Below are 23478 nucleotides of genomic sequence, written 5' to 3'. Positions count from 1 at the left end.
TCTATTCCTGTCAGATGCCCCTAATTTGGATAATTCCACCCTTAATTAGTAAATCTGTAAACACCTTTATTAATATTGAAAGCCACCATTCAACCACTATCTACTTACAAAAAGGTGTACAGCGCTTGTGTTAGTATACTGCAATTAACAGTTTTGGCCAATTGTCAGGCCCCAACATTGTCATCTGACAAGGAGGAAGAAATTAAACCTGTGGGCATTCTGACACCATCCAACACAGGGCTTACACATGGTAAGAACTCCAAACTCCTATGGAGGAGCAGAGCAGTAATGGAGTATGGAGAAGGTAAGCAATGGGTGGATGAATGGGGGTTCTTACAAGAGAACGTATCACGTCTTCCTAAATTGACAGGGTCTTTTCAAGGTTATTGTGCAGATATCAAATCAAGAAACATCAGCTACAAAACAATAGCAACATGACAATGACCAGTGCAGAAAAGTACTAGATATTAAAAAAAAAATTATGATTAGTGTAACAATCCTAATTCATAACTTTCTAATTCATAACTTTTTAAAATACAACTGTCAAACATAAATAATAGCTGAATGAATGAATAACTGTTGCTATTAAATTGAATGTAGGGCTATGACAGGTTGCCTAATTCAATTCATTTTGGAAATGGTGCCAGGTACATACAGCAGTTATATCTGCTTTGTTGATGTCTGCATTTATATTTTGGGTATGTGCTCAAGATTTCACAGGACATTATTATCATTGAGTAGCTTTGAACAAAAGAGCCTGACACAGTTCTAACGCTTTGATGATTACTGGAAGATAAATGCACTTAATTCCCTCATACCATGCACTGTTGTTATTCAACAAATAGGTGAATGGAAGATACATGACTGGAAGACGCTCATCATATTGTATCAAGGGTTTGCATTACTTATATTCATTAACAACACACCGGAGCTACTGTTTTGTTTCTGATGAAGAAAACGCTATCAGATAGCCTTACCCTACAACAACATCTATAATGGTAAGAGGAAATGTTTTATATTCAGCTACATAATCTGATATCGGTGCTCTATATACTGATCCTTATTTTATTCTTTTCTGTTTAGCATAGGCGAATTGTGCTGTACCTTACCTGTACAATTCTCCTTTTTATTCTTTCTGAATCACTGTCTGCTCCTAAGGTAATACTGGACTTTTATACAGATATATCTCATTTACTGTCTTATGCTTAGCTTATAGTACATTTCTTTGATATTTTACTTGTTTCTGTACACTTTCAGAATAAGATAATGGCAAGAAACTGGGGCCCCCAGTCCATGTTGTATCTCAAAGGCAGACGTAAGCTTTTTTTCTAAAAACTTGTGTTTCTTGTTGTCACTATTTTAGAATGCAATTTTATGAACAGAAACTGTTGAACAGATTGAGATGAAAAAATGCAATTTAAAATTGTAAAGCAGATTTATTATCTAAAATGTTAAATGTACAATATTTACATTTAGGACAAGCTAGATACAAAGACATATAAATGACTAAGTAGACAAACAGGAAATACAACAGACAAATGAAAATGAATACTTTATAAGACTTAAATATCCATAGAGTTTGTTTTACAGTTTTTTTTACATTTAAAGCCATTAGATAGAATGTTTGAGTACCTATAGTACATATTAAGTTGTTTTTTATATTTTGTGTAGTTTTTTTTCGCTGTGTTCTTAAACAATCTGCAAAGTCCCACTTTTTGGATTGAATTAATGAGATATTAAAACAAACCTTGGCAATTCAAGCTGAATATATGCTGAGGCTACTTTGAGTGGAAATAGATGAATAAGATACTGACATACTGTATATATAATTAAAGATAAAGGGAAACCTGTTGCCGGTTGCACAAAGTAAAAGGTTAATTTAAAGCAGAACTGCGCTGGATTTGAGTACCACAAACCAAAAGTGCTATATAATTCATTTTTGATAAAACAAACTCCCCCATCCATCCATGTCTCCATGCTTTATTTTGCTGGGAAATAATTTTGAAAAACACCTCCATGCATTTCTGGCAGTGGCCATCTTGAGTAAGGAAAAATAATTCATGTAGCAGTTACTTCCTAGAATCCATCTGCCCTTAGCTCAGGCACTGGCTGAGCTGAGAACCCTCCTCTCCTGAAGACTCATGAAATGTATGACATAATTTGCCTAGGCATGGAAACCAGGAAGTAAATGAAGGACTGCAAAAAAAAAAAAAGGTTAAAACTTGTAAATATGATATACTTTCCTATCTATTTACTAGATTAGAAATAGTCCATGTCAATTGAGAGAGTGAAGTTCTGCTTTAACTGCCGCCCTTCCCAGCTACACTTACTTTCATTTTAACCCCAACTAGTCCAGTTAGCTGCTGGAAGCAGGAAAATGAAGCCTTGTTTCAGAATTGAGCCACTCTAGATAGAGTTTCCATAGGGCTATTAGTTATATTACTGCCCCACATGAGAGCATTAGACCAGTTACCAAGCACCAATGCATTCACATGAGTAGAAGGGGAGTGTGAGGCACATGCTCCTTCAAACCCAGAAGTACCAGTAATTTCTCTTTTGCTCCAAGTGGCTTAACAGAGCAGTAAAGATGCAAGGTGAGTATGTGCTGCTTGGGATGGAAGCCTGGCCAAAGCACAAGATTGCATTAAAGTGTTATTAAACCCTAAATTAAAACATTCATTATATTCCAGTTTAACAATTCTTCAATGTGATGGCTGCATTAGTTTTTTTCAAGCCTTTCTTTCCATATTTCACCTAGTGATCCGGCCAGTAAGTCTGTTGTTTTTCAACAGAACAAACTTGAGGGTTGAGAAAAGCCATTTAACACTGACAGGGGTGCTTGCAAATGTCAGCTTTTATTTATTTATGTAAAACGTTTATCCCAAAAGGAACAAAACTGTTGCTGTAACTGCTTAAAAAGTGTTAGCTGGAGTTTGTCTTCTATTTGCATCTAAATCTGCTAGTAAATCTAGTACTCCCCAGACTGACAATGCCCACCCATATGGAAGAAAAATATATTTGGAATATATTTGAAAAATATTCTTTCCAAATATATTGACATATATTTGAAATACTACAATTTTGGCCATATTCAATATATTTAAATATATATATAATATTATATATATATATATATATATATATACATACTGTATGTTGAAATGCGTTTTTATTACAAAATATATGACAAAGATTAAAAAAAAACATTTTAAATATACTGTATGTCTTTAAAAATACAAATCTACATTTTTGGAATGCAATTACAAGTATATGTAAAAATATATGTTAAAATAACTTTTTTATATGTTAAAAAAAATCTGAAGGAGTATATTTAAAAAAATATATTTTAAAAAATATTTTTCATATATTTTGCAATATATTAAAAATGCATTTCAACATACAGTATATATATATATATATATATATATATATATATATATATATATATTTTTTTTTTTTTTTAATTTATTGAATATGGCCAAAATTATAGTATTTCAAATATGTCAATATATTTGGGAAGAATATTTTTAAAATATTTCAAATATATTTTTATTCCATTTGCTCCTTCATCCAAAGTCAAGGCACTTGCCTATGCAGGCCATGCATGATTAATTTTTTTTCATTCAATCAGCAGGGGGAAAAAATGAGCCAATTTCCCCATCCACACATTCTTACTGCTGAGCTATTGTATTCTCCACTGGCAGAATACAGTGAGCAGTGTTGCCAGCTGTAGCTGGTGGAGATGATCATACTGGAAAAACCCAACAGGTTGGTTCTGCACAAGTCGATCGATTTCAAAAGTTTAAAATCAACCTCTATAAAAAAAATAAGTGAGAATATGAGTCACCCGGAAAGAAAGGAAATATTTGCTTTGTTACATGAGCCCTCGTTAAACCACTGTGATGGAGAAGTGTCTGTTTAACGCTGGAAGGTCTGTAACATTTAATCTCTTCCTTTAACAGAACCCAACTGGACATTATTTTCATTTGGGCTGGCAAATAAAGAGAAATAATGATGCTTAGCATCGAAGTGGGCTCTGTTCATGCAGCGAGGGCAAGCATGTCTGTTGTCTGCTCTGTTCGGGGAAAAGGTAAAGTGAATGCTGATGACTACACTCATGGGCTCTACCTGAGCTATTTGGAGCCAAGGGGTCCCTGTACTGTTTATAGAGGGCACCAGAGGAAGCCAACCTCTGGACTGTTGAAGCGTGTTCTGGGGGGGCGGGGGAACCTCCTCTTTCATGGCAACACTGGTATTAAAAGCTTGTTTTGTGAGTCACAAGAGTAGGTCTTTCCAAGGCCTGACACTAAGCTAAGTAGAACTTCCACTTGGTTTCACTTGGCGCTAGTAGGTACGATAGCTGCCTGCTTGTTGGAAAATATGTCAGGTTTAAGGATTGGTGGCTATGTTTAGATCCATAAAGAGTTGCCAGTTTGGAGCAGGAACATGTTGCTTAAAGGCAGGATTCTGCATTCCAGCCTGTGAAAGAGAACAGACGGCATGGATACTGTGCAAGCTGGACTGAACTGATAATGTGTGGTTGCAGAATGGTTTTGCTTAAGAAACAGAAATTACCCCAGATACCAGACTGCTTTTATGGACAAATGGAGATGTTTTGCTGAATCACTCTGAATGTTCAAGTGTTGCCCTGCAGATCGCACATTGGGCCCATTGTGTCTGGCCTTCTTGTTTGACTTGACCAAGTGAGGCCCAAGGATTTTAGAGTAATCTAAAAGGAGGGTAAGGCCTGAGACAGTGTTTCTCAACTCCAGTCCTCATGGACCCCCAACAGGTCATGTTTTCAGGATTTCCCTCAGATGAAACAGCTGTGGTAATTACTAAGGTAGTGAAACTGATCAAATCACCTGTGCAAAATAATGGAAATCCTGAAAACATGACCTGTTGGGGGTCCATGAGGACTGGAGTTGAGAAACACTGGCCTGAGAAAAGGAGTCTTTGGGACTTTCTATATTGGGCTCAGTGGGGTCCCTTCACCTCATTTCTGCAGGGCTAGAGGAGATGGAGATGTCTCCCTTGAGGAATCCGCTATTGGGAATTTCATGAAGGTTTCCATGAATTTGGATACAGTTGATACTTCATAAAGGACAATGTTCTTACTAATGCAGCAGATGCAGACGTTGAACTCTTTGCGAGATGTAGACACCCTGAAACAGTAAGATAGGTTTATCTTCCTGATCCTTGATGTTATATGTTACAGTGACACAAAACAAAGATATGGTTCAGCAGTTTTTTGTGTTTGAATTGTGTAATACTGTGAAGCAGGGATTCCCAACCTTTGTTTACTTGTGGCACCATTTAAAAGTATGCAAAATCTCAAGGCAACAAGTCTAAAATTTAAAAACCTAAATGTTACTGATCAATGCCAAAAGGCAGGGACAATGCACACAAACACATAAAATTAACTTCACAACCCCTTCACCAGAGTACAGCATCACTTCTAAGGTATCCCATCATATCAGAGGTTCCCCCATCCAATTTACGTCCCTCTCCCCTATCCTTCAGAGGACCCCATGACATCCAAGTGGCCCTTATACAACAAGGCCCCCTATACATGAGTCTCGCATCACATCACAGTGTGCTTGAGAAACACTGTTGTGAAGTATGTTATTTTGCTCTGTTACTCTTATTGTTGTGAGCAATGTGATTTACTGCTTACTATTTCAATCTAATTGTGTTGAGTTCAATTTGCTATATGTTGAAGTGATATTTATTGATTTGGGTATTGGGCAATCAGTTAGTCAGCTTGGTGGCTTGAATGCATGTCATACAAAACAGAGGAGTTGTAACAGGGTGTTAGGGCCTCAAAAGGGGAGTTCCTGCCTTTTTGTTGCTGGGTATTGGGGAAGTCATGTAAGGCCCTTTTATGATAGAATTTAACCCCTTCATGACCGAGGGTAAAAAAACCTTAATGCCCAGACCCAATTTTGCAACTTTGACATATGTTAGTAAAATTGTACATATGATCACAATTAGTGTATTCAGGTGGATTATACCTTGCTTTTTACAGGACAAATTGTTTTTTCATTTGGTGGTAAATGGTAACAGGTATCTCCTGATTTTTTTTTTTCCAATGAAAACTGTCCCAAAATAGGAAAAAAAAATATTTTTTTAAATTTAGCTGAATATTCCTTGCTATTACCATAACTTACCACCAAAGAATAACCCACAGTAATACTGCATATGTGTATGTTAATTGTTCTCTGCATCCGTAGTAAGGCCCAGAAACAGTAGTGTTAGTGAAATAGTGTTCATTTTTCCCAACCTTTGACTCTGACCTTGACCCTTAATCTAGCTATTTTTTCTTGATTTTTTTACACTCTTTTGTTTGTTTACAGCTTTCTCTCCTGCAAGGGGAGAAAGGTACAATTTTTCTTTCTCTCCATCCAGAAGAGAAAGAAAACACATGTATGGGCTGCACAGTGACTGATCACTGTGATAGCCAAAAAGAGGCTATCACAGCAATCAGCTGACTAAGAGCTGGAAGTCCCAGGTCCTGACTGTTAATACGAGAACTGGGGCTCTTGGTAAGAGCACAGTCTATGTGCCGGGAGTCGCACAGTGCTCCCAGTACAAACACAGGAACACATAAATGCGGTTAATTAATTTGAAGAGATTTTATCACTTCCTGTTTTGGCTATGGGACAGGAAGTGAAGGTAAATCTCCACAGTGGGACACAGATGGCAAAAAATAAACTGACTGGAGTTAAAAGCTTCCCTTACGCTATCCAAAATTTAAAAAAAAAAAGGTTTTGGCTATAGTTGTACTTTAATCTCTTCTGCAGTAAAGTTTTAGTATTCTTTTAACCAAACCAGACTGGACATTTTTCTAATTTTGGCTCTGTTTATGCTACGTGAAAAGATAAAGTGAGTGCTGAATTCTACACTCATGGGTTCTGCCTGGGTTATTTGGGGCTAAGGGGTCTCTGTATTGTTTGTAGAGGACACAATAGGAAGCCAGCCTATGGACTGGGGGAAAGAGATCTCCTCAAGTTGCCATGCCTGTGTTGAAAGTGTTGTAAAAGTAGGCCTTTTTTCACTTGCAACTGAGCAGAACCATCTCATAGCAGAAATTGTATTTCCCAACCCTGTCAATAAGACAATTAAGTCTTCCACTTAATTTCAAGGGATCATCAGCACCAAATGGCAATGATGTTCCAGAACCTGGAGTTTACTGCCAGCTTGGCTCCAGTGATAAGGAGGGGGTGAATGATGAGATGGCCGACTGCCTGTGAGTTCCAATAGGAAAGGAGAAAAATTCAGAAGGAGAGGCAGAACAGCAGCGAGGGAGGGAAAATTCTGTGCAGGAGCAGAGGCAGCTTGCAGAAGACTAGAGGCAGCAGCCATCCTAATTCATCTGGTGGCACTACCCCACAGGTACAGGCCACTGTGATCTACAAAGCTGAAACACTATGTTCTGCAATGCAGGCCCTTTTAATGTATCTTCCCCATTGTGGTCTGCAGCCTCTACCTTCTGCCATAGTAAATGTACCAGATATTTTGGTACTACATCCACAAGGCAACACATTAATCTGCGCCACAGAGCTTGGTGGGAGCAGTGCCTTTATCAGTAGCAAGTGCTCAGCCATCTTTATTTTTCCCACAAGGGTTTGTGGAATATGTGGTTGTGGTTTTGAAGTGTTTATGTGCATACTTTTTGACAATTATTAAACTCTATTAGAAAATGCAGTGTGGTACTATGAAAAAAGAAACTCACAAACTAATCTAATAAATTGTTGTGCCACTGGCTATTTGTACAAAGTTGAGGGCCTAAGCTTCATTTTTAAGAGTAGCCTTTCCTTTAGCTTTTAGATCTGTTGTGGCTGCTGCTTCCTTGAATTCAGCTTACAGTATTACCACTTGATAAAAAAAATCTGATGTCACACCAAAACCACCTTTTTTTTCATGTTGAAATGAAATATATTGGGTTTCTGTTGTGTTAAAACCAAGCTAAATATAAATTTATCAAAATCAATTACAAATCTAAAATAGTTCATGCCAGAGTATGTTGTCACTGATGCTGTCCATGACTGCTCATGATATGGTCTTTAACTGTTCTGTAAAACACTATATACAGCTCAAAGGCATCTTCCAATGAAAAGGTTTTTCCATGTTCATCTCAAAGTCATCATTAAAAAAAAACCCTGTGCTGTACAGTATTTTTAAATAATTTTTGTTAAATGCCCCCCATGCCCTTTTTGAAAATAGCTTGCCTATTAGCCTTAAAAATGGCCTATTAGCCTTAAAAATGACCAGAATTTAATATCACTATTTGTCCTCTAAAAATCAGTGGGGTTCGATGCTAAGTTTGGGCTTTGTTGATTGCAAGAAGGATTCAACAAATCCGCTGCAAATCTAATCTAGGAAGATTTGCTCATCCCTAGTGAGGTTCAAAAGCACAGTGCAAAGTGGTAAAAGCCGCATTGAGATGTAAGTCTTCATCATTGTGTTCTGCTAGAATCCGGTAAACATGCACACCTATGCAGTAATGAGCATCTCGTAAATTATAATTTAGGAGTAAATATAACTAAATATATGCTAAACTTAGATGTTGATTAGGTTTTTAGCAATAATAATGCTTTGGTCAATCTTTCATCACAGATGGGAGAAGATTTGTATCAGACTATGAGGAGCAGTATCAGAAAATAAATTTGGATTCCTGGAATTCAATTCTTAAGCGTAAGTGAAAACATTTATACCTTTTGCTACACAGTTATACTCCTCTAAACAACTATGCAAAATTTGAACTAGATACCTTAAAAGAAATGTATGGCAGTTTAGTATACATTTTCTTGTTATATTAGTTATGGTCAAGATCAAACAAATACAATATTTACCATTTTAACTTAATATTAAATAATGAATATGAATCTTTATTATTTCAGCAAATGAATCTCTGGTCTCCTATCTACATGGTTTCCAGGCATTCTTTAGTCCCTCTGCTGAAAAAACACACCTTGTTTGCAGAGCTCAGTAGTTGAATGTGACTTTCATACAGAAAAGTGAATGAGTCAAACCATTGACTCATTCCTCTTACTCCTCTTCTCTCCATACGGCTATGTTTGTGGTTTGAGTCATTGTCTGAAAGGAAGCAACTTCTGTTGTGCTATCATTTTAGAAAACCCATAGTGCTCTGAGAATCCATAGTCATAGGTGTCGCCCATATATACCCTTTTGTATGCTTTAATACCACAGAATACATTTTTCAATGCTTCTTTTTCATTTTATTGTAACTCACAAATGTTTGGTTACATTCCATAGAATTTTAGGCACCTTTTTCTTTCATCTTTTGCCACAAGCTCTGCATTGAAACAAATGTATGCACAGTAGCTATGTTCTTAAAGCAGAACTTGTGAACAAAAAAATGAATTTGTAAACAGGAAGCTTTTTTTATATTTTAGAAGCTACAATAAAATATTCTTACCTGCTTACTGGCAAACTTCTTTAGGCATGCCTTGTTGCCAGGATGAATACAATCCCCTATGTATGGGAGTTTTATCATCCCAGCCTGGCTAATCAATATTGCTAATCATTTCAAACCTAGGGGAAGACCAGGCAAAGATGTCAGCACTGGTGAGGGAGCTCACAGATTTCACATCGCCAAAGAGGAGGTGAGTATAACAGATTTTGGTTCCACTTTAAAATAGACTGGCTGTTTTTTAGGTTGTTGTAGGCACTGAGTGTCAAGGGTTGTCCGTCATCCCTATACCTTTACAAATCAGCCCCATATCTGAATGCTCAGGTAACAATACTAGTCTGCCCCTTCTGAAGGAGTTGTAGGTGATCTCTGAGATTCCCTTTCTTGGTTCTAATGAAACTAGGGAGCTATGTGAGAAGATCTGTCATGTTCTTGCAAGTTCAAAAGCAGGATTTGTTTTATGTTTTGCAAGTGATGGATAATAATAAGTACATATCTATATTTTTTAAAGGATGCCTATTTCTTTTTGGAACTGAAAAATGGTACACAAAGCTTCTGTGGAATGTGAGCCTCAAGAAGAAGAAAAGTCAATCAGAGCCATAGGTATGAAAAAATAAATACAATTTTTACAAATGAGTACAGAGAACTCACTCAGAAAAAACATACTTGCTAGAAGTCTTTCATGATGGAATTCAAAGATTTTTGTATTATGCACTAGTAATTATCTGTATACTAGACACTGCAATCTTCACTGCCACGACTTGGGATCCGACTTGTGAGACCCCAAGTCGCATAACGTGAAATCCTATTTTAGTCAATGAGAGCTGTCTTAATTAGCACTACTGAAGTCGCTCCGACTTTAGAAAAGGTTCCTGTACTACTTCAAGGCGACTTCTATCCGACTTGAGCCCATAGACTTTAATGGAAGCGGCCTCCAAGATGGATCCTCATCTATATTGATGCGATTTGCATCCGACATTAAAGGAAGATTACCCAGGCATTCCCTGAAAGTTGCTTCAGAGTTGCTTCAAAGACACTTTAAAGTAGTACTCAAGTCGTCTGGCAAAGTCACGCTGTAAGTCGTGCAACTTTCAGGTCGCAGTAGTGTGAACCGAGACTCAATCTTTCCAAATGACCGTTGATATAAAACCAGCCATATACTGCAAAGTAACTAATCAGAAAACAGTATATACAGTATATTTCTAGAATATGTATACCGGTAAGTAAATGTGGTTTTCCCATGTACATATATTGCATCATCACAACCCATAAAGAAAAACAAAATTTTTAAATATTAACAATTATTGATAAGATTAGTTATTTTATGCTGATCGATTTCAAATGCCAAAAAGTAGATGAACATGTCCAAAATGGTAAACTGGGCACAGGGTAGTCTTAAATGGAATTGTAGTTTTAAATTGACCTAAAATCTAACACTTTTTTAGCAATTGCAGCAAAAGATTTTTTCTTACTTTTGGAAAAAATATTTAAACCCTATGAATTAAAGCTGACCATTGTAAGATACCCCCACCAGTATTTTATGGTTTGTTCCAACCCTGTAGCTGCCACTTTGGCAGTTTGGCACTTTTGACAATTTGGCCTTTAACAGGAAGTGGAAAAAAACAGACCTACCTGCAGGATCAACAGGCAATAAAACTATGTTTAAAGTGTACCAATAAATAAATAATTTGCGCTAGTAAATGTGTATAAATATATAAATATATATAAAGAAATCATCAAATCATAAGTCCAGAAAAAAATATATATATGCCAATATTACAAAAAAAAAATATAAAAAAACTTTTAAGTGCAAAAAACTTTTGTGCAAAAAAAGTGTCTAAATATGAAAAATTTCACCAAAAAACCTTGATAATATAATGGCAGATCATCCATAAATATATCTTCAGAAACGGAAACTCTGCAACACACCGATCCTCATCGATCGAAATAACAGGATGAAAAACTTTGTAGTTAATCGAAAATCCACTTCTCCAATAGATAAAGGACCACCTTCAAACGTATCCATGGGGGGAAATGCCAAGCACTCGAGAGAAACAGAAAGACTTCATGGCGCAATACTATAAAAACCAATTCCTTTATTAGGTACTCATTGCACCCACTCAAGAGGCGTCCCAGCCGACACCAGCACCAACAGCACAACAGCAATCACATAAACGAGCCCGGCCACTCAGCACATGCGCAGCAGCTGGCAGCCAAAAACGTAATGACGTCACATCAATCAAGCTCCGCCCTACGCGTTTCGCCATCGACGTCCTCACGGAGCGGATGAGGACGTTGATGACGAAACGCGTAGGGCAGAGCTTGATTGATGTGACGTCATTACGTTTTTGGCTGCCAGCTGCTGCGCATGTGCTGAGTGGCCGGGCTCGTTTATGTGATTGCTGTTGTGCTGTTGGTGCTGGCGTCGGCTGGGACGCCTCTTGAGTGGGTGCAATGAGTACCTAATAAAGGAATTGGTTTTTATAGTATTGCGCCATGAAGTCTTTCTGTTTCTCTCGAGGGCTTGGCATTTCCCCCCATGGATACGTTTGAAGGTGGTCCTTTATCTATTGGAGAAGTGGATTTTCGATTAACTACAAAGTTTTTCATCCTGTTATTTCGATCGATGAGGATCGGTGTGTTGCAGAGTTTCCGTTTCTGAAGATATATTTATGGATGATCTGCCATTATATTATCAAGGTTTTTTGGTGAAATTTTTCATATTTAGACACTTTTTTTGCACAAAAGTTTTTTGCACTTAAAAGTTTTTTTATATTTTTTTTTTGTAATATTGGCATATATATATTTTTTTCTGGACTTATGATTTGATGATTTCTTTATATATATTTATATATTTATACACATTTACTAGCGCAAATTATTTATTTATTGGTACACTTTATATATGGTGATTTTTTGCAGCTGGTACACTATTAGTAAGTTATATAATTTTGACCATAGGCGCTATTATTAATTTTTCTTAATAAAACTATGTTACATGGGGAAATTCAGCATGTGTTAATACTAGTGACAAACTGCATTATATATTTAATGTTTTATTTTAGTTTTGTCCATAGCTATATTATAATCTCAATGCACATCACTGATACCATTTGATTTATTTAAAAAACAATTTAAACAAACTGATTGTGTGGCATGAAAAGTATTCCTTCTGGATTTCTGTCAGGTTTTTTTTTGATGACTAAAGCAATACAGTCAGCTCACATCATTGCAAAATATGTTGATTCCCATGTAGCTTTAAAGTATACCAGGGGTCTCCAATCCAAACCCTTGGGCCACAGCCGGTCCACTACAATATTTTTTTTATGTTGATATGTTGATTCCCATGTAGCTTCAAAGTATACCAGAGGTCTCCAATCCAAACCCTTGGGCCACATCCGGTCTACTACAATATTTTTTTCTGGCCTGCAGCTAAGGTCTGTGGCATATCCTCAATGTGCACAGATTGAACACTAAGGTCAGCAGAGGTTATTTGATTCAACACCCCCCTGCATTCCTCCATAGAACACCTTCGACTACCATCCCCCCACCCTCACACACACAGTCTCCAGCTTAGGTTCCCCCCTGCCCCATAGTTATCATCCTTCTCATTGGTTGCTAGGACTTTGACTTGCCCCAGCATTCATAGGTAGATGGAACTTCTTCTATATAGACTGCTCTGCCTTCCACGTTGCTGCTATAGCCACACATACAGGTTACAGTGGTAAGTGAGACTCTGACAGAGAGGGGGATTCTAATGGATACCCTCATGTAAGGGGGGACTCTGATAGGCACACTGATGTAGGGGGAGCTCTGATGTAAAGGAAACACCTATGGAGCCCCTGATGCAATGGGAACTCTATCGTGCGGTGAGTCTGATTGGGACTCTAATGGACAGGAGGCTGATGCAAGAAGGAACTCTAATATGGATTTTTTTTCTTTTGTAAAATCTATAATGTGGGCCTTGTACTGAAAGTCTGGAGACCCTTGATATTACTAACATTCATAAAACGTTACACTTTCCATGTGAAAACAGCAGACATTTGCATACCATGTAGTATTTATGAGATTGATGCATTATATATTTTCTCTTTAGGTTGTTTCCTGTGAATATGATGAACACTAGAAGATATCCTGTTTGGTTAACAGAAGTATCAGATACAAGTAATACATGTAATTTTGCCATATGATCAATGTAAATCTACAAATATTTACTAAGGCATAATATATCATATTCCCTACTGAAGCTGGCATTTATTGATTGCTGACATTTTAGAAAATGGCTATGAATGTTTCTACACTAAAATTTCTTCAAATAAATGATATTGGAGCCATATGTTTTCTATAATGGCAGCCTATGGGACAGCGGTAACATTCTGTTAGAAAATATGTAAACCGAAAAACAAAAATGTAATACAGTACATTGCAGCTTACCAGTCCTTAGATGTGGTGGCTGCATTAGTTTCCTTTTTTGTTCTTTTTTAAAGTTTTTTTTTTTTTCATTTGGTGATTAGGCAAATTATACAATAACACACTTCCTGTCCTAGAGTGACAACACTCACTGAATTGTATGTATGGAAGAATAGTGTTGTCATTTTTCATCTAATGTGGTGCACTTACAGTACAGCCCATTCATAATGAATGGGCTGCATTAACACAATGCATGTTAAATTGTATTATAACGTTATCACACCGCAAAGGATTGCTAAAGTGTGAGTGGGCCCTAAAGCTTAGATTTTTTCAGCATCTTCTGTACCAGAGACAATGGTTTAAAAAGAGTGATATTAATGGTATTTTCTATACATTTACATGCAGAGAAGGCAATCCAGCAAAAGTGGCAGCAACAGTGATTATGACAAATTCTAAAACTGCCAGGTTTACTTGAGCTGTTGTAGGAAAAGTTTATTTTCAAAGAAGATGTAAAGAGATGTTGAATGACATTTGATTTGCTAAATCACTATGTATCATAAATAATCTCCATGTTTTAAAATAAAATGCTTATTTTTACTTTTATTTCATCCTTCGTTGCATCTCAGCGCTGCCTCTTTACAGCCACTTTCTGTCTACATGGATGCACCTCATCGATAGCTGCTTGCCATTTGTTGGGGCAGGTTTCCTGATGTTGGCAACAGTGGACTATGCCTGCGTAACGTGTGTTCAAATGCTCACTTGTAGTCTTTACTGAAAGCCTGTATGAAAGGATGACAATCCTGGAGCACAATTGAGAGATGGGGACCCAGTGCTGTCCCCCTAGAACAGTGGTTCTCAACCTTCCTAATGCCGTGACGCTTTAATACAGTTCCTCATGTTGTGGTGACCCCCAACCATAAAATTATTTACCCAGTAATTATAATTCATGAGTGTCGTTTTACCTCCAATACTGCTGCTTTCAACGCAGTAGCTGCTTTTAACAGAGTAGCTGCTTTCAACACAGCAGCTGCTTTCTACACAGTAGCTGCTCTTTACACATCGGAAATATGTGTTTTCTGATGGTCTTAGGGGACCCCTGTGAAAGGGTCGTTCGACCCCCAAAGGGGTCGCGACCCACAGGACCCTAGAACAAGAAGTACCTGCACAAGGACTTCTATGGTGATGGCAGGATCCCCAGAGTTTTATTTTAATTAATTTTAAACAACACAAACAGACCAGATGCGCTCCTAGGTATCAATGACTCCCCAAAATAAATAAAACCCAGCAGCTGCTAATAGGTGTAATCCCTACAACACCAAAATAAATATGAAAGGAATAGATAGCAGCTCTAAAATGAACTTTAAATTATTAGGCAAATATATATAGAATAAGTAAAATGTGCAACGTGTCAATCCATATATCAGTACAATAAAAAACAGTGAAAAGCTAAGTGTTAGTTGTGTGACTTTTTAATCACATTCAAAAGATTACTTATGTGTGGGCTCAATCTTTCCCAAACAAATGAGCATTGATGCTCAAGCTTCCTATAGATGTCCGGAACGAAGAAACGCGTTGGTAAGGGGAAACACGTTGGATGTGACATCACTTCCTCTCTGAGTTGGAACACACACTGGCTTTTTAGTGATTGTGAAACTTATCCCAATGAGCTAAGCTGATCACTCTGGGTGCCAGGACTAAGGCACAGTGTTTTTTTAAGTGCATATTGATTTTACTTTTGTGAGATTTCAACCAACAAACTGTGTTATACGATGAGCTTCTTCCCGGTCTGTGTCTTATATATGTGCCCTATGGAGCAGGATAGATTCATTCATTCCATTTTGGTGATTCCTGTGGACTGCTGGTTTAAATGAAAGAAAAGAGGATATTCTGAAGTGCCATAAACAGAGCTGGAGAGAGAATTTGAGTTCCTACAGTGCTGTTTAACCTTTTCGTTAAGAGGTCAGATTGCTCTGGCTAGTGATTTTTTTTCTTAAGGACACCAACACTGGAGAACGTTTGCACATGAATAGGCTTTTTGCACTTTTTTTTTTACACCATTTGCACAGAATTGTGTATTACAAAGATATTTATGTGTATGTTCATTATGTATGTTTAGAAAAGACTGAACCCACATGCAAGTAATCTTTTTGTATACGATGGTGTTGTAAAAATAAAATCACACAACTGGCACTTTTGCGTAGGTTTTTATTGCACAGATACAGTATATAGAATAAGTAAAATGTGCAATGTGTCAATCCATATACTCTATTTTTGTCTAATAATTTAAGATTCATTTTAGTGCTGCTATCTATTTTCTTTTCATTATTTTAATGAAAGTCACAGATTTAAGAATACTGAGCATAGCTTTTTAAATACATTAACTTGTTAAAGCTTGAATGTAATGTTCGTGATCAATTGTCAATGAAATCAGAAACTTTGATCTAAGAGAAAGCCAGGAGACTAGTATTAGCAGAATAAGGTCAGTAACGCCAACCACAGATTTTTCTCAGCAAAAGTTTCCCTTAAACCATATGAATAAAAAACATCTGTTGTTAGGACCCTTGGCAATATCGTAGTATATGTCAACCATGTATCTGTCCATTTTGTAATGCTGCGTGGCCTGCATGTAGGGCCATATTTAACACTAGGCACAGTAGGCAAATGCCTATGGGTGGCAGAGGGAAAGGGTCTGTATGGATATTTAAGGGGGACCCCAAGCAAAAAAAAAAACTACATGGGGTCCCTCCCAAAATACACACCAGACCATTATCCAGACATGCAGGAAAGGGAGGAGAAGCAAACATGCAGCCCTCACCTTCTGAACATGCCCCCAGTGTTAATAGGGTACTTTGCCTGGCTTGTGGGCACCCAGATATTCACACCCCAATGAGTAAGGGGCGCATAGGACGACTTGTTACTCCTTCACAAAAACAAAATGTACAATATAAATAAACACAGAGATACCAATGGCAAAGGATATTATTAATATTATAAATACTATTTAAAAAATATCCCCAGGTCAGGGGCGGACTGACAACTCATGGGGCCCCCGGGCAATAGGGGATCATAGGGCCTTGCCCAAATGTAAAAAATCATATGAAAAAGGTACCAGGGGCATCTCATGGGGCTCCCTACTGACCCCGGGCCCTTGGGCAGTGCCCGAGTTTCCAAATGGTCAGTCCGCCCCTGCCCCAGATGTAAATCCATCAATTATATAACTGAACAATGTAGATCCATCATTAATCAGGATGAATGACGCCCCAACAACCCACCAACAGAAACATGACAGCTATCTACCACTGGAGTCCTGTCACAACTGACAGTTCCCTTGTGCTGCTGGAATGTAAATTCCATTCAAGCAGCACCAGGGAACCTGGCTGATGTATTTTACATCATATTTAGCTTGTTTATTATGTAAAAGAAGCTGGAGGGTGGGCCAGTAAGCTTGATTTAGTGTCGGTTCACACTGATGAGAATTTTATACGGTTCAGATGCGATCCAAAAAGCATAGATTCGCATGTAATCTACAAAAGCATTATTTTCAAAGCAGGCTGTTCACATATATGCGGTGCAAATGTAATCCAGTCTAAAAAAGGGTCGTGTGCAAGTTGAGTGCAGGTGTGGTACAAAATTCATCTTTTGCTATGCCCAGTACCCTCAGAAATCGTATTCAATTTACATCTGTCACAGCAGAAATTGCACTGTGATATTGCATCACTGTGAACCAGCAGTAGTAATCACACCTCTAAATCTATTATTTTATTCCCCTTCTGCCCTTAAATATTTTTTTTATGCTTTTTTATTACTTATATTTACCATTTTTTTTATTTTCATTCATTATGTTTGCTTTTTTAGTGTCATATAAAAATTCTGAAAATTTAAGAAAAACTTTTTTTCCACTTACAAAAAATGTTGCAATGCTTTGTACCAGAAACATAATTTTCATGTCATTTTAAATGGGATAAATTATAGCATAAAATGTTTACTGTAAATCATAGAATTAAAATTTTTACATTTTTTTTAACAGCAAAACAACTTTTTATTGTATACTAAAACTGGTCAAATAGAAAAAAAACAGTTAAAAAATAGGTTTAGCAAGACTATAGGGTCGATTTATATAAAGGGAAATAGATTGTGCACTTTGCAAAGTGTAGGTGCACTCTGCAAGATCAGTTGCTCCAGAGAAGTGGTCTCCAAACTGTGGCCTGGGGCCGGATTGCAGCCCTTTGCGAGCCTTTAACTGCTCCTTCGGGCACTATTCCTCTGAATGATACAAAGCACTATTCCTCCCACTGACACCAACAATGGCGCACTATTTCTTCTTCTGATACCAACGATGGGTTACTATTCCTTCCATTAATGCCAATGATGGGGCAATATTCTTCCTTTTACTGACCAGCAACCCTGAGGCCATGTTTATTCTCACAGATGCTGGTGCCAAGACATTTTCTACCCCCACTGGCCACAATCCGGCCCTCCTAAAGTCTGAAGTACAGTAAACTGGCCCTTTGAATGAACCCCTGCTCCAGAGCTTAGTAAATGAGCAGAAGCTTTGCTGACTTCCATCATCCAGTCATGTGCAAACAAAACTGCTGTCTTTTTTATTTTCCTTGTACATGATTGGGTATATTCTTTGCAAAGTGAATCTTTACCTCATTTAGTAAGCTCTGGAGCAACTGCACTTTGTAAAGTGCACCATCTATTTGCCTTTATTAAATCAACCCCTATATTGTCAAAAGTCTAGTTTGTACCCCAATAAATAATGTATGTTTTGCTTTGTTATCTTTGGTAATAATACATTTATCACTGAATAAACAGGCCCATAGTGGATACAGAAAAAGAGGAGCCGCACATTGATGGCTCAGGCAATTTTTATTCAGCCATAAAAGCAACAGAGTTCATCCTCACCAGAAGAACGCCCATAATAGAAAAGTAACAATTGTTCTGGTATAAACGTATGAGAGCTGAAGTGGTGAGTTAAAGAGGGCTTTTCAGTAACTTGAATGAAAAATTCCATTCATGTTACAATATGCAACAACAGTATAATCTTTCCTTGGTTACAGTTATGCCATCTGTCTGCTGTAGGCAGGTGGAAGCATTTTCTGTTGTATTCTGATTATGTTGTGGGGTCACCAATAGGATTGTAATTTTTACGTTATGTACACTTTAATCTCTAGAAAACAGTGCATGCAAACTTTTCAGATGGGACAGCTAAACCAATGTGATTGAAATAAAACATTGTATTGTAAAATAATATTTTACTGTTACACGTGACTGATTTGATTGGGGAAATACATTTTTTGAACAGAAAGAAATTTCAAACTACACAAACCACACGATGTTACAATAAATATTTTACGGCTGTAACCTTGTTTGTTCACGCCCAGGGCCCTGGTTAAGGGGGTACCACCACTGGACACTACCAGTCCTCCTTTACGGGGCCCAAACCAGCAGGGGGGTCCCAGGCAGCTGGGTGAATCAGATGTGGGCAGGGAGGGTGATCGGCACGGCGGGGGGGGAAGGGGGTGGCCAGGGGCGGACTGACAACTCATGGGGCCCCCTGGGAAATAGGGGATCATGGGGCCCCTGTGTCCTTGCCCAAACTCAAAAAAGCCTATGAAAAAGGTACCAGGGGCATCTCATGGGGCCCCCTACTGACCCCGGGCCCTTGGGCAGTTTCCAAATGGTCAGTCCACCCCTGGGGGTGGCAGATACTGGAACCGATCCCCTGTATGGCTTTCTCTGCAGCAGCTGTCCATCCATTGGCTTTCAGCTGATCCAGAGAGAGCCATACAGGGGATCAATTCTAGTAATTGCCTCCCTGAGCACCATACGTTTCCCCCTGCTGCCCAGGCCCTCCTGTGTGCCCCCACTCTGCAGTGCTGTTGGCTTCACTCCTCTCCTCTCTACCGGCAGCTGCAAGCACACAATAGGATCTTTCAAGATGGAGAGGTGGGGGAAGGGACCGATAAATATGTCACATTTACCAGGCCTTTCCTTTCCTGGATGAACACAACGATTGATCTGTATCAATCACTCATTGTGTTGTTGTGTTCATTCATAACTGTTGTGGGGGGGTTTTTTGGGGGGGTAATGTAAGGTTGGCTGTATGGGGCCCCGTGGATTCTAACAGCAGCCCTGTTCATGCCTATGTTAAAAAAAACCCATTAAAGTGGAAACTATTGAAGCTAGAAATATGAAATTCCAGCTTTCAACTATTGCAATATACAGTAATTGTATTGTGTATAATATAACATGGTGGGCAAGCATGTTATATGGGAGAGACCCTCTCAGCTCAGAGCACTGCAGCCTCTAGGGAACCACAGTCTGGCCGCTTGCCCCCCCCCCCCCACAGTGGCATCAGAGCAGTCCGTCCCTGCTCAGTTATGAATGGACAAAGTCAGTGATTGGTATTGATCACTAAATGTCCATATACACAAGGAAGGAGCCAGTAGAAGACAAATTTACCAGACCTTTCCCTGCTCTCCATCCTGACAGATCCCCCGCAGCAGCCAACAGGAGAGGGGAGGGGAGAACCCGGCAGCGCTGTGGGGGAGGAGGGACCAGAGAGAGGACAGGGGCCCAGGGGTAACAGAAAGAAGATGGACAGCAGGGGCAGCACTTAGAAGAATCGATCCAACCATTTCTCTTCTGCAGCCACTGAATGCCTTTAGGTGGGAGAGGAGGAGAAGCGGATATTCAACGGTGGCAGAAGAGAAATGGATAGTTTGGTTCCTCTATATGCCGCCCCTCCTATCCCCATTGGGCAAATGCCTTTAGATGATAGCATAGCTTCCAATGGAATGTCAGCAGTTGCTCCAATTGAGACTGTTAGGCTAATAAATGAATATGGATTTGCAATAAAAATATATAAGCTGTGTGCTGCTGATCTAATTATATGCTGAGGATTTCTATTCCGTACTAATACATTTACAATGCAACCAAAACCTAAAGCAAGGTTTTATCTTAGGTTTATTCATGTATAAAGATAAATTGAAATTTAAAGGAGGATTGCAGCTGAAGAATAACTCTTATCTGCAGTCAATTTGAAGAAAAGTCAGTTATGATATAGCCCAGCCTTTCTCATCCAGAGTTTCGCAGAACCACAGGGATTTTCTACAGGTCACTAAATGTGGCTTAAACAGTGAATATTGTGGATCTTCCCCATGGGACCAGTAAAGCCTGTCCTCCTATTTCTCAGACAAGTAACCACTGACACCTTAAAATAATATAAGTGAAAAAATGCTGCGCTACATATAAAAAAATACAAAATTCCTATAGAAGAACTAAAAACCAAAAACACTGACCACTGAAATATACAGAAAAACAAAAAAACAGATGTGACTCAAACAAATAAAAATTAAAAATAGTTGAATATTTAAACAAAGTCCAATCAGTTAAATGTTCTTCTATGAAACCTCCTTAAGATAACGACCACCGTGTGCAGCTGTCACAGAACTCCAGTGCAAGACATCCTCCACCATAAATCTGCTCACCTCCAGCAGTGTGACCTCACATTTTACAATGTTTTGGTCTATCTGCACTTTTGGTCCCAAATATATGGACTCTGTATATCCACTTGCTGAATAATGGCTTCCAGGATGCCCCCTTCAGATAACCGCCTTAATGTCAGCCGTATTCCTCATAAACAGAAGCTCAACATAGTGCTATATCCTTTAGCCTCCCTAGCAGTATGATTATGTCCATATTTTTGTGCTCAAAGCGGTACATCTTTTTGCATGGAAATATGTTTTTTTTTTATTGTAGGCCTGTAATTTTTAGGAATAACTCACTGAAATCTGTCCGAACAAGAGTCTAGTAAACATCCCGGGTAGGATAAAACGTGAAACATGAAATCATAAATTATAATTTAATAAATAATCATAAAAAATAATAATATAATAATAAATTTAATTCAATAATATAATCAAACCAAAAACACTGAAATTTGAAATATAGCGCCAAGTTCGCACATCACTGAGCAAAATCGCAAAATCGTTTTCAGTGTCTGATGACGAATTACCCCCACGAATCATTATCACTCAGTTCTGCAAGTGGTTCTGATATACTATCGCTGTTCTCTAGCTGGTCTACAACCGCTTTTGACCTAAAGGGACACTTTTTGGACACCATGGACATTTCTACCGTATATACTCGAGTATAAGCTGAGTTTTTCAGCACATTTTTTGTGCTGAAAAACGGCCCCTCGGCTTATACTTAAGTCAACGTCTGCAGATGTCTAGCAGGGGGACAGAACAGAAGGGAAACTAAGTACAGGGGTGGGCAGGGGGCTGCTGTCTCTTACCTGGCTCCGGTCCCACGACGATCCGGTCCAGGAAGCGCGGCTGCTCCTTCATTCGGTTTGTCCACTGGATGTTCGCGCGGCTGCTCGGCTCCGCCTTCTCACCGGTGATTGGCCGCCAGAACTGTAGCTCAGGAAAGGCACACAGGTGGCCAATCACTGGCGAGGAGGCGGAGCTGAGCGGCCCCGCGAAAATCGAGTGAAGGAGATGCAGGTAAGTGTGCCGTGCTTAGGTGCTGCTGCAACCACATATGCTGGCTGCAGCAGCACCATACTGGAACAGGGGTCAGCAAGTGTCAGTGGGAGGAATAGTGCCCCATCGTTGGTGTCACTGATACCAATGATGGGGCATTATTCCTCCCACTGACACCAACGATGGGGCACTTTTCCTCCCCCCACTGACACCAACGATTGGGCACAATTCCTCCCCCCCCCACTGACACCAACGATGGAGCACTATTCCACCCCCCACTGACACCAATCATGGGATACTATTCCTCCCCCCCACTGACACCAACGATGGGGCACTTTTCCTCCCCCCCACTGACACCAACGATGGGGCACTATTCCTCCCACTGACACCAATGATGGGGCACTATTCCTCCCACTGACACCAACGATGGGGCACTATTCCTCCCACTGACACCAATGATGGGGCACTATTCCTCCCACTGATACCAATGTTGGGACACTATTTCTCCCACTGACACCAATGATGGGGCACTATTCCTCCCACTGACACCAATGATGGGGCACTATTCCTCCCACTGACACCAATGATGGGGCACTATTCCTCCCACTGACACCAATGATGGGATACTATTCCTCCCACTGACATCAATGTTGGGACACTATTCCTCCCACTGACACCAATGATGGGACACTATTCCTCCCACTGATACCAATGATGGGGCACTATTCCTCCCACTGATACCAATGATGGGATACTATTCCTCCCACTGATACCAATGATGGGGCACTATTCCTCCCACTTATACCAATGATGGGATACTATTCCTCCCACTGACACCAATGATGGGACACTATTCCTCCCACTGATACCAATGATGGGGCACTATTCCTCCCACTGACACCAATGATGGGATACTATTCCTCCCACTGACACCAATGTTGGGACACTATTCCTCCCACTGACACCAATGATGGGACACTATTCCTCCCACTGACACCAAAGATGGGGCACTATTCCACTGACACCAATAATGGGGTGCCTCATTTCCCACCCTCTGCTTATACTCGAGTCAATAGTTTTTCCCAGTTTTTTGTGGTAAAATTAGGTACCTCGGCTTATATTCGGGTCGGCTTATAC

The 23478-nt window shown here is 39.1% G+C and overlaps 2 protein-coding genes across 2 annotated transcripts in view; one reads left to right on the top strand and one right to left on the bottom strand.

The window, feature by feature from the left end:
- Positions 1-23478, bottom strand: part of LOC149446251 (protein lin-54 homolog) — a 141900-nt gene that overhangs the window by 6243 nt on the left and 112179 nt on the right. The gene's annotated exons all lie outside the window — the stretch shown is intronic.
- On the top strand, positions 296-14981 carry LOC149446253 (spexin prohormone 2-like). Its single transcript, XM_089652775.1, has 6 exons — positions 296-304; positions 1084-1158; positions 1258-1315; positions 8620-8697; positions 9948-10039; positions 13533-14981. Exons 1-5 carry the CDS (start codon positions 296-298, stop codon positions 10037-10039), a joined length of 312 nt encoding a protein of 103 aa, XP_089508901.1. The 3' UTR covers positions 13533-14981.

The sequence above is a fragment of the Staurois parvus genome, unplaced genomic scaffold (genome assembly GCF_062004578.1).
Source record: "Staurois parvus isolate SC_StPar_1 unplaced genomic scaffold, SC_StPar_1.0 ptg000694l, whole genome shotgun sequence".
Classification (NCBI taxonomy): domain Eukaryota; kingdom Metazoa; phylum Chordata; class Amphibia; order Anura; family Ranidae; genus Staurois; species Staurois parvus.
The sequence above is the reverse complement of the archived record's forward strand: the minus strand, read 5'-3'. Positions and strand labels throughout refer to the sequence as shown.